This window comes from Balaenoptera physalus, assembly GCF_965194825.1.
Source record: "Balaenoptera physalus genome assembly, chromosome: 12".
NCBI classification, from domain to species: Eukaryota; Metazoa; Chordata; class Mammalia; order Artiodactyla; family Balaenopteridae; genus Balaenoptera; species Balaenoptera physalus.
The window spans coordinates 84,899,400-84,911,626 of NC_138897.1; the positions used below are offsets into that span (position 1 = coordinate 84,899,400).

Genomic DNA, 12,227 nt, shown 5'->3' on the forward strand with positions numbered 1-12,227 from the left:
GCATTTAGAACAGGAAGGGCTGGGGGAATTCAACTTCTTGCAGGATGAATGCAGTTAAGTTAATGTGAATGCTGAGTCACTTTGTGTATGGTCACTTTGAGATGTGGAGCCTCATTGGAGAGGGCTGGCACTGTGTCTTAAGTATCTTTTGTCTTGGCTCACACTGGCGTAGTTTTTGTATATCATGACACTCGTATCATTTTCTAATTTCTAAAAACATTGATCAGAATTCTAGAAGCACTGAGCAAGTTTTTACAAGACCATTACATTGACATATATGATGATCATTTCCTTTTTTCTCATGTGTCTTTTTTTAAAAAAAAATTTAATTAATTAATTAGTTAATTTTTGGCTGCATTGGGTCTTCGTTGCTGCACGCGGGCTTTCTCTAGTTGCAGCGAGCAGGGGCTACTCTTTGTTGCGGTGTGCAGGCTTCTCATTGCGGTGGCTTCTCTTGTTGCGGAGCACGGGCTCTAGGTGCATGGGCTTCAGTAGTTGTGGCGCTACGGCTCAGTAGTTGTGGCTCATGGGCTCTAGAGCGCAGGCTCAGTAGCCATGGCGCCCGGGCTTAGTTGCTCCGCGGCATGTGGGATCTTCCCGGACCAGGGCTTGAACCCGTATTCCCTGCGTTGGCAGGCGGATTCTTAACCACCGTGCCACCAGGGAAGCCCTCATTTGTCTTTTGAATTAAGCTTAGAATTTTATATAGGGCCTAATTTTTCTAATGGCTTTCCTGATTATTTATGTGGGATTTCCATCCGGGTTTACCGTTCCATACCCATGGGAGAGTGTGAACTTGGAGTTGATCTTGGCGTTTATTTCACTCTTTGAATACGGTGGCTTTGGTTTCTTTGTGCCAGATGAGCAGCAACTAGTTTGTTAGGGTTAAAAATCAGCTCGTTTTTCAGTTAATGAAGATCACCGGGGCCTATTGGAAATGTTTACCTTTGCTCTATAATCAGTAACAGTAACACTGTAGAATAGGCTGCAGGCTTTCCATGTGTATATATCCAGACAGTTGAGACAGATGGTGTTGGTTTGATAGAGGGTAGGAGAAGAGGGCACACAGAAAATGGCCTGAGTGAGTTTGAATTTCACAATATTTAAGACATTTTATTGTTTTCAAGTACACATAGCAGCTTAAACTAACAGTATTACAAAGTAGAGGGCTTTTGCTTTTTATTCAATACATAGATGAATATGATTTTTTAATTTACCCAGCACTTCAGTCTATAAGGCACTGTGTTAGAGAGTGGGTTTATAATAAACTTATCAATTATTGAGTTGCAGATGAGTTCTTCTAATGGACGCAGAGTTACTCTCTTAAGCATCCTCTCAGTGTGTTATTAATTTACAGGGTAAATCCAGTTTTGTAGGTGGTCAAAGAAAAACCCCAGCTCAGTCCACATTTGAACAATCACATTCCAGATTAAGGGACTCAGGAGGTTTTCAGTGGGTCACAGTGAGGCCAGGAATCGTCTGAACTGTGCCACGTGAAGGAAGCAGCTCTGCCGTGAGCTGGGTTCCGACCGTCTCTTGCTGCAGGTGGTCCATTGATATGGGACTGACCGACTGGACCAGGACCGAATTCAATACCCAGATTTCTTTGGATCTTTCTAGGTTAGGACCTCTGGCTCAGGCTCTGCCTATTCCCCTGGGTGGCCTCTCTGGACTGCGGAGTTTCCTTAGGGTGTGAACTCTTACCTCATGTTCCACAATAAGTTTTAAAACATATGTTGAAAATGACATGAGAATACTTCTTCCCCAGCCCCACCCCCTTCACCTGCCCCTGCCCTTTCCCCACCTTTGGGCTCTTGTACCACCTGTCAGTGTCCCTCCTCATGGTCCCTTTCCGATTTTGTCGGAGCAGTGGCTGCGTGCCGAGGACTGTGGGGGACTCGCTGCTGCGCACCTTCTGCCTGGCCTTCCAGACCCGGGAGAGTCAGCCTCCACCCTCCACCCTGCGCCTCCAGAAGGAGCCTGTGCAGTCCAGAATATGCCATGTTTATTCCGGGCTAGCAACAGCATTCCCTCTTCCCCTCCTGTCTCTCCATGTCCTTTCAGGAAAGGTCCATCCAGGGTCCCACTTATCAGAAGCAGCCTTCCCAACTGTTCCGGCCCTCAGTGAACACCTCCCTTCCCTCACGCTTACAGTACACAGGGTCTGCATCTCACATTGCCTCACTGTTACTACCCAGCGCTAGTCTCAACCAGATTGCTGTCAGCTGGGAGGCAGCAAGTGAGCATTTAGAGCCGAGTACCACTGCTTTGATGTTTCCGATTCTTTCTTGGCTTGGGAGGCAGTCAGTGTCGGTGTAGTGCGGGGGTTCTCAGGCGCCAGGGAGTATCAGAAAACTACAGATCTTGGGCCTCCACCCCGAAGGCCTCTGACTCAGTGAGTCTGGGTTGGGGCCTGAGGGTCTGTTTTGCCCAGTGCCGCCGACGCTGCTAGCCCAGAGCCGCGCTTTGAGCGTCCTGGGGTGGTTGGAGGCCCACCCGCCCGGCTGCAAATTCTGGCTCCAAACCTTCATTTCTCTGCAAGTGATTTGGCCTCTCTACACCTCTGCTTCCTCATGTATAAAGGGAGTAAAATCATGATAGCCACTGTATGGCATGGTGGGGATCAGGTGAGAGAGCGCATAGTCGCAGTGTTTTGCACGTAAGAGGACACTGTAAGTATTAGGCATTACTAACCATTTTTGCCAGGACTCAGAAAAGGCTTGTCAAAAGGTGGCAGACACTGACCTAGAAATGAGATCAGCTGGGCTCTGCCTAGTGCATCCTCAGCTGCTGTTGTTACCTGTGTAATTTGGGGCAAGTTATTTAAATTATTTTAAGCCTCAGTTTCTTTATGCATAAAATGTGTACGGTAGTGCTTGTCTTCCTTTGCTGGTTGTGAGAATCAGATGGAATGATATTCTGAAAGGATTTGTGTGCAAGGAATATCATGATGATTATTAACAGCTGATATTTACAGTGTTCTTCGTGTGCAAGACGCTGCTGATCACGTTTGTGCCGGCACTGTCGTGTGCCACGTAGTACCATATAGTGAAAGGTTGTTATGCCCTTCAGCGTGTGAAGGGCACTGGGGTGGACTGTGCCCTACACCAAAGGCCCCAGTAGTTCACTGCAGTTTTTCACGCTCCTGCATCAGCTGTCATTTGTCTCGGTGATCTGATTGTAGCCACATTCTGCCTGTCTACCCACTTCGAAGCCTTTGTCCAGTCTAACTTGGGGCCAAATGAGAAGTTGCCAGGCCGGTTGCAAACTGACACGCAAGCACCGTAATATCCTGAATTGCGTATACACTGTGAAGTCTACAGGCTCACGAGTGTTGTTACACGACCAGCTCTCACTTGCAATCTTCCCATTTAAAAAATCATGTCCAGGTTGTCTTTCATTTTGAAGAATTCATTTCATAGTTTGCAGCCTCAGTTTTCCTCCCTATATAACATAGATTTAATGATAACTTTCTTTCCCATGGGGACTTTGGTTAGTTACATGTAGTTACTATTTGTGAAGTGCTCCGAAACTGTCCGTGCTCTTTATTATGATGAGGCCTGTTGGGAACCTGAAAGGAGTATGTGAGGATTTTCAGCTTTGAGTTATATATTTGCATAATAATTATAATCTCTTCATTGCCCTAAATGCTCTGACAGTGAACGTTTCCTATTCATTTTATGTACCCCATCAACCCGTTCTTTGTTAGTCGTACCTCTCATCCTTCTTCTAGCACTAGGACAGAGACTGTCTAAAGAGATCCCTGAAGCAAAGCAGAGAACCATATTCTGGTCACTACCTTCCTTTATTATTTCCAGCACCTATGGATGTGGGGGGAGAGAGAGATTGGATCATATTGGCCTGCATTTTCACCCAAGTGCACTCTTGCTCTGTGGGTTCTTTTCAGGCTTAGGTCACAATAGGTGTTGGTTTGGCCTCGCTCTGGTCCTTTGTAGACATCTGCCCACATCACAAAGCCCCATGTTTGGCACAGTCTGCGGTGATTGGCAGTGCCTTCCCGGGCAGAGTCCAGTCCTGGAACAGCAGGGGTTGCAGGTGCATTGGCACGTGGTGGTGGGGAGTGCACACGGGCCTGCCTACCCGGTGCCTGGCGAGGCTCAGCAACACCGTCCCATCCCTGAAATATCCTGGCCTCGTGGGCTTGTCACTCTCATTAAAACTTAAACATGAAAGCAGCCCAGGCTGCTTCTCCCTTTGTGCCGCGTCTGAGGGTGGACTGTGCCAGAAGCATGTCATGGAAACTGTTGAGGGGCTGCTGTGTTTCAGGGAGCTGTGCTCATGTCAGGGGTCCATTTCTTCGGCTCTGCATCTTGCTGTTTGCTGCTGCTAAAAGCACCTGAGAGGCAAGTTTTTGTTTGCCAGCAGAGTCACCTTTGGGATGGTGGTGAAAGTCATTTTCCACATGTTCACAGATACGCTGCGTTACCAAGCCTCTTGCGCTGACTTATCTCTGGCAAGGACTTACAAAATAGTCTCTCTGGCTGATTGTCAAAAATTACATCATATCAGAGTAAACTGCTTTTAAATCAGACATCCATTATTCATGTATATTAACTGCTTTTTTATTTTTTTATTGGCTGTTTTTTGTATGATTTACTCTTTTCTCACTAGCTCGCCTTCCCTCCCCAACTGTCTTTCTCATCGTTTTTTACAATCTTAGCTCATCTGTGAATTTATAGAGACTGTTCACTTAGCTTTGTATGTGAACATCGATATGCAGACCCTGCATTTTTTGTAGTAAAAATTTTGAGCACGTTTTTGTGGGTCATATTTATGTTGGGTCAAAAGAGCAATTTGGGTCATTTACATGAGTAAATTGTACCCCAAAGACTGAGAGGTCTTTTTCTTTTGTATCTTTTATTTTTTTTAAATTGAGCATTACTAGTCTTGTACTTTAAGTTCTGTATGGAATAAAACTGTACCTCCCACTTATGAACCAGCTAAATACGCTGATGTTGGTGGAAAGCAAATTGACTTAACGTGTTCATCTGTAGGGGGGCATATCTTTAATGTAAGGCTGGTGTGTCGTTCACCTGTAATCGACACAGGCAGAGGTGTGCAGCACTTATTCATTCTTTCAGCAAATAGATACTGAGTCCTTCCTTTGTGCCAAACACGGTACAGTTATCCAAGAAAGTATCTGTTCACTCCAAACCATGATGCTGGAGGTCCCCCGTGCACCTGGCACCTTTGTGCTCCTGGTACTTTGCCCTGATGCATGGCACTTGACTGTTTGGAATAATAAGGACTAGATAGAGTTTATTCTATTTATTTAACCCCAAATCAGCATTGTTGTTGTATATAGTCAACATTTGCAGATATTCATGCACATTTACCTGAATCTTCTCTCACTGTTCTTGCCAGCATTTCAGACCTTTTATTCTGGAATGATTTTATATCTTCCAAAAGTATATTCTGTAGTGAGGGTCTCTTGGCCACAAGTGCTCTCTGCTCTTGGTATTTTTATCCCAAAACATCCTTATTTCATACTCATTCTTGAAAGGTGGTTTTACTAGTCCTTTATCATTCCAGGATGACAGGTATTTTCTCTCAGACCTTTGAAGAGATGATTGGTTTGATTCCACTGTTATTACTGAGAAGTTGTTTGTCATTCCCATTTAGGACTTTTTCTCTTCTTTTGGCTGGTTTTTCCTTGTCTTTAATTTTCTGTGGTTTCACTCTGCTGTCTCTAGGTGTGGATTTAGTTTTATTTTCCTTGTTTGGGATTCTCTTGCACTTCTTTCCTTTCAGTTGCAGAAAGCTCTCAGCCATTGCCTTGTTGAAATTTCCCCTCATTCTCTCTGTTCTTTCTGTCTAGAACTCAGGTTAGATGTGTGTTAGACCAACTTGTTCTCCCTTCTGTGCTCTTCCTCACTCACTCATCTTTTCCATCTCCATCTCTCTGTGTTGCATCCTGAATAATTTCTTCATCTTTGTCTTCCAGTTCACAAATTCTCTCTTGGATTCCGTTTAACTCATCCATTGATTTTTTTTTCTTTGGTTGTGCTGGGTCTTAGTTGCAGCACGTGGGCTCCTTAGTTGCGGGACATGGGCTCCTTAGTTGTGGCATGCGGGCTCCTTAGTTGCAGCATGCATGTGGGATCTAGTTCCCTGACCAGGGATCGAACCAGGGCCCCCTGCATTGGGAGTGCAGAGTCTTATCCACTGCACCACCAGGGAAGTCCCCTGATTTTTTTTTTTTTAATTTCTAGAAATTCTATTTGTTTTGTTTTTCAAAGCTACTTAATCAGTTTTGCTGCTTTTGACCCCTCACCCTCTTTTATTTCTGTAAAGATTTCCAGCATGCATATTTTTCTTCATCTGATATCCTTGGAAGCCTAATTCTTCTGTTTTCTGTCTCTCACTTATGATGATGAGCTGTTTCTGTGTTGGGAAAAAAATTTTTTTAAATTGTGAGCTCATATGTGGCTGATCTTGATTTGTAGATCTCCTGTGGCCTGGGTTGGGAGGGTCTTCCTCCTGAGAAGATTCTGCCAGGTACCAGGAAGCATGTTACCAACATGAAAGGACTTTTATTACTAGACCTGGGGTCTTTTGGCCTTGCAGGTAGTATAACTTCAAACTCCGAACCTGCGTGAGGCTTGCAGGCCGAGGGCAAACATTTTCCATCCTGAGCTGAACCTGAGACAGGCAGGTTGCCACGTAGGCTCTCTTCACCAGTGGATAGATTTTTGTTCCTATCTTGCTTTTTGCTGAGTGTACGTAGCTGTCCAGGGGGCCCAGCTTTAGGCAGACTTATCAGTTCTGGTTCCACCTGGCACTGGCTGGAAACCTTGCCTCCTGTTCCCCGCGTTCTCCAGGCTCCTGACACTGGCGCATGTCCCCAGAGCAGCCCCTGATGGGAGCGCCACTTCCCTTTCTGGGTGTACTGCTCTCTTCATTTTTGGCTCCTCGGACTTTCTCGGATTTCTTAGGAGTTAAACAGAATGTTTACAGGAATGTTTACTACACTGAATCTTCAGTGTTTTAAACAGGATGGTTTTCCAGACATTCCACACATTCATAGTGTGCTGTGTTGTCAGAGGTGGAACCTTGGGCCTGGATACAGTTTGGGAGTTCTGGAATCTGGAGACTGTGGAGAGAGATCTGTGGAACCTTCTGTTTTGAGTACAAGGAAGTGGTTCCTTTGTACAAGCCAGCAGCAAGGTTAGGCATCCAGAAATGGGGGAATGTGTTAAGCAAAACAAGGACTATCTGAGTACTTATTATGTACCAGACCATGGTAAGCCCGGGGTTTGCCTGATAAATGTGTAACAGTCAGTTAACCTACAAGCACTTACTGAGTACCCGGCACGTGCTGGCCCTTAGTCAGTGCTGCAGGAATGAATGATAGGATTGCTGCCCTAAGGAACTTACAGTCTAAGTCTAGGACAGTGTTTTACAATATGTGGCATGGCGCTTGGTAACAGTGCCTCAGCTGGCCTGCTAAAATCACAGTCTCCTCGGTGACCCTCCTGCCCTCTAGTGTTTGAGAACCATGGGTCTGGGGAAAAGTTGGAGGAAGCAAATGTACAGTTCAAGGTGGCACCTTGGGGACACCAGATGGGGTGTGTAGATGGTGAATACCTTCAGCACTGACAAGAGGGAATAAACTCTGCTAAGAGCTCAAAGAGAACACAGAATAAGCTTAATTGGGATGGAAGAGGAGAGAACATGAGGATTATTTTCTTTACTCTCTAGAATTTGGCTTATCATGACTTTACCCCCTCAGAAGGGCAAAGTATATGTGGTAGTGATGGAGGTGGGTTGTTAGAGATCAGAAAAGAAAGTAGGTAGACTTTGTCATCTCCAGGAATTTCAGTCAAATCTTCCTCCCCATGCCTTGTTTTATCTTCTACTTCGCTGCAGTCCAGCACGGCATCTCCTAACCTTTTCTCTCTCTGTCGCTTCCCTTTTCTAAGATGGTGGCAGACAAATTATCTTTAATTCACAACGCCTTTTAAAAAGCTGTAGTCTTGTAAGGAAGCCTTCTGACCACTCCTCACCCCTTTGGAAGGCAGTGCCTGGGGCCCTGAGGAGGTGAGCCCGCGGCTCAGGTTGACGCTGGTGGTGGTGGAATGCCTTTGGCAGATGACACGTAGGAGTGTGAGGAAGACTCACTATTTTGGTAAACTTAAAGAAAACACAAATGGAATTCCTTTTTTCAGTCATTAGCACACGGCCAAAAGTCTGGGACTGCAAGGCTCTGTAATCTCTTCATAGCTATTTCTGTATACAGTGGTTCCTGTTTCATTATGAGGCTAATAGCAGTCCCAGATTTAGGAAATGTTTGTATTGCTAAATCCAGTTCTTACTGGGTGAAGGAGGAAGTTGGCCTGCCTTGAGCTCACCCCACTGTAGGGGCAGTAGCCATTTCTTATCCCTTTCCTCATGGTTTGGTTGGAAAGCCAGTCCTAGGCACACTAAATGGTCCGGGTCACACCTGGAAGGGGCGGGGCCTGCCTGCACCAGGTCGTTGCCAATGTTTCCCAGATGTCAGGCGTGTGGCCACCACCTCCATCCTGACTCTACACTGCTGCCCCTACTGTTACACCACCACCTGCTAGGACATGACTGTAAGGTGGGTCTCCTTAGAGAGGCGAGTCCCACAAATGGCAGACCAGGACAGTTGGTGGCCGTGCACCAGCTGGTGAAGAGGGGGCTTGTTGCAGCTGGCAGCCGGCCGAGGTTCCTGCACACCGTCCACCCTCCCTGTTCATTCCAGCGCCTGCTGCAGAGAAGAAGAGTCATAAACAGTTGTTTACTGGCTGTTGAAAGAATTACAGCATTATATATTTTGTCTAAAAAGTTAGAAACAACCCAAATATCCATCAATATGGAATCATATATCCATAGACAAGTTCTATGCAGCCTTTAAAAAGAACAAGATCTATGTATAGGTACTGACGAGGAAAGAACTCTCATGTTATTTAGTAGGAAAAACAAGTTGTAGAACAACAGTCCCATCGAGAGAAAAAATTTTTTATACACACAGAGAAAGAGAGTGCGCGCGCAACAGACAAGACAGACATGTGTATAGAAAAAGTCTAGCAGTACACAGCCCTCCACATCCACAGGTTGTGAATCCACGGATTCAGCCAACCTCGGATCGAAAATATTCCCCCCAAAATTCTAGAAAGTTCCAAAAAGCAAAACTTGAATTTGCTGAGCACCAGCAACTATTTACATAGCATTTACATCGTATTAGGTGTTGTAAGTAATCTAGAAATGATTTAAAGTAGATGAGAAGATGTAGGTTATATGCAAGTAGTACATCATTTTATATAAGGGAGCGTGGGCAGATTTTGGTATCCGAGGGGTCCCGGCACTAAACCCCTATGGATATCGAGGGACAACTGTATACACTAAACTGTTAAAGTGGTTATTTCTGAGAGATGGCTATCCAGAAGATTACACAAGATACATTATGTTTGAAATCAGAAAAAAACAAAGATTCTTTAGAAATTTCAGAAAAATCTGAATAATTGACAAAAATGAAAGTTAGGATTCTAAGACTAGGATTTGTGAAAATACCTTAACATCTCTAAGAAGGAAAAAACAGAAAGTTCTTTTTAAACAGTGCTTGCTTCCACCAGGTGCCCTCTAGATCTACCTGGAAGCCAAAGAGAAAGGAGTAGACCCTGCAGTGTCCGGGACTACACACTGCATCTCCTGCAGTTACCTTTGTGAAATATACAACATGGTTCAGTCATTTTAGATAATTCTTAAAGAAACATCCAACTTCTATACAAATTTGCTCCTTAATCACTATTTAAACCCTTTTGTAGTATACATGTGGTACTTAAAAGAAAAAAATCCCCAGCAACATCTATTGATTTGGTGGTCACATTAGTGCAGGACATTTTCTCCACGATTTTAGGTACGGGTCGTTTTTTCCTTCTTTCCAGAATATCCATACACTTCTGAGAGTGAGTCAAGTGGCCATGGGTTGAGACTCACCCAACTAGGGCAATAAAGAGAAAAATTAGTCTAATGCATGGTCTTAACAAGAGGGAGAGTGTGAGCATGAATAATTAATCTCACTAGTCTGTGGCAATCAGATAAAATGAAGTCCCATTTGCTCAACCTTATTAAAAGAGAGAGAGCGCAGAGGGGAGAGAGAGATGGTAAAGGTCGTTGAGGGACTCGTAACGTGGGAAGAACCGCCTCTGAGATGGGTAATGTGTTTTCTAATCTCTGCGGTCTTTAACTAAACATAATGGTCAAGGTACTCTTTGGATAGTTCTGATTCACTGAATTATTAAACATTTTAGAAAATACTTGACTCCTGACTACTAACTTATACGATGAATTTGCAGTCTTTTTGGAGAGGGATTAGATCCCACTGTTTCATTCAGAAATGATCTATCCTCTTGTCAAAAAAGAACTTCTAGAAGAAGTAAAGACATAGGAACAGACTCAATATCAGATTTTAATTCTTATATTTACCATGAACATTTCTTCCTGCTATAGATGTTGAAGTATTTTAAAAACAAGAAGAGATTGAGTCCAAAAGCCCTGTTGAAAGCTGTATAATGATACATAAGTGCAGAATGTTACTTTCAGGGTAGACCATGAGATTGCTGGTGTTTTTTTTTTTCCTCCCTCCAGGAACCGATTTTTATGTAATTTTTAGGATATTCACTGTAGACAGAAGATTTGATTTATTTCTACGTCTATACTTGGAAGAAGAATCTTATTTTGGATATTTTACAGTTGAAATTTTCTCAGAAACTTTTATTTTCAACTGCATGAAAATAAAAATAAAATTTAGCTTGTTCTCTATGGTCTTTAGGGATTAAGAAGCCATTTTACATTTTGAAATTGCCCTCTTTCCTTTCAGATACTGTGAGCAATTTTACTTAATATTATAGTGTTGTTTTGACTATTAGGAATTTCCAAAGATTCAATTGTTAGAAATATGTGTCAACAATGAGATCAATGGTTTTCAAGGTGGAGTCAATTTATTAACCTCTCAGTACTAAAATAGGAATCTGTACACTGATAATTGATAAATGTATAGGTTAACAAGAAAAAATAGCACATCATTTTCATGTGTGGGCTAAGAGACGAAACTCTACAAAATATTAACATTAAAACTTTTGAGTTCAGTGATTAATTTTAACCACATGATCAACAGAATATAATGTATGCTCACGTGTGTGTGTGTGTGTGTGTGTGTAAATGAGGAGGCTTTTGAACAGTGAATTTTGGTGCAAGGACTATATGTCTTCAGTACTTACAGCAATTACTGACCCATGGCAAGCACTTAATGTTAATTGAATTACTAAGATTTTTTTAGTAAAAGACTTAAATAATCTTCAGAAAGATTCCTTATGAATCATCCTTGTTTCCCCATTTGCTGGAGAAAAGGCAGTGTTCAAATGTAATGAATACATTGTCTAGAGATCAAGGATACTTTCTTACTTGCCTCCATACCTTATGGAACAGAGCTTACTATAATTAGGAGTGGAGAGTGACTGAAGAGAGAAATGTTGGGGAATATCGGTTGTACCTCAGTTAAAATAAATTTTTTTTAACGTTTGGGAATAAGACTTTATGTTTTGGTTTGTAGTTTAATCTAAAGGAATCATCTAGTGGTTAACTGTGCAAGCTTCCTCATCCTGGATGCTTACACTGTTTGTTCTTTTTACCTTCTGTGGTAGAAATACAGAGGGGAAAAGAGAGAGAACCCTGTACACAGACTTCTCATTAGCTTCCCCCATTAAGTCATCAGAAGCAGTCAGTGACCCCTAGTTTCCATGCTTCTTTTTCTGTGTTAGGAAATTGGGATACCGAATTTCCCCATTTGGCATTTTTTGTGTGTCCCATGAGTTTGTTTGCACCTTGGCCTGGAATTCTTTAGATTTTCTTTTCTCTTGTGTTTCCTTTTGTCGTTCTAAGAGCCGCATCCTTATACTGTCATTACGTGGAAGGGGTCAGGAAATGAAGTATTAGAGCCTCTTCTCTAATGGGAGCTGGTGCCGTGACCGTGCCCCGGGGTGACGCTGGGTGGAAATTGTTTGTGCGGGCCTGCTGCCCCTAACGCTCACCCACGTGTTTTTCCTCCTCCCCAGATCCTGGTGTACAGCCTGGAAGCAGAACGCTGCCTCTCGAAGCTGGGCAACGCGCTTGGCGACTTCACCTGCGTCAACCTCCGGGACAGCCCTCCCAATCTCATGGTCAGTGGCAACATGGACAGGAGG

General features: G+C 43.6%; 1 protein-coding gene across 1 annotated transcript in view; it reads left to right on the forward strand.

The window, feature by feature from the left end:
* FBXW8 (F-box and WD repeat domain containing 8) overlaps positions 1-12,227 on the forward strand; it is a 117,747-nt gene that overhangs the window by 85,529 nt on the left and 19,991 nt on the right. The window contains exon 8 of the mRNA XM_082416817.1: positions 12,099-12,226. Within this exon, the coding sequence (XP_082272943.1) occupies positions 12,099-12,226 (128 nt within the window). The remainder of the gene's footprint in view (positions 1-12,098; position 12,227) is intronic.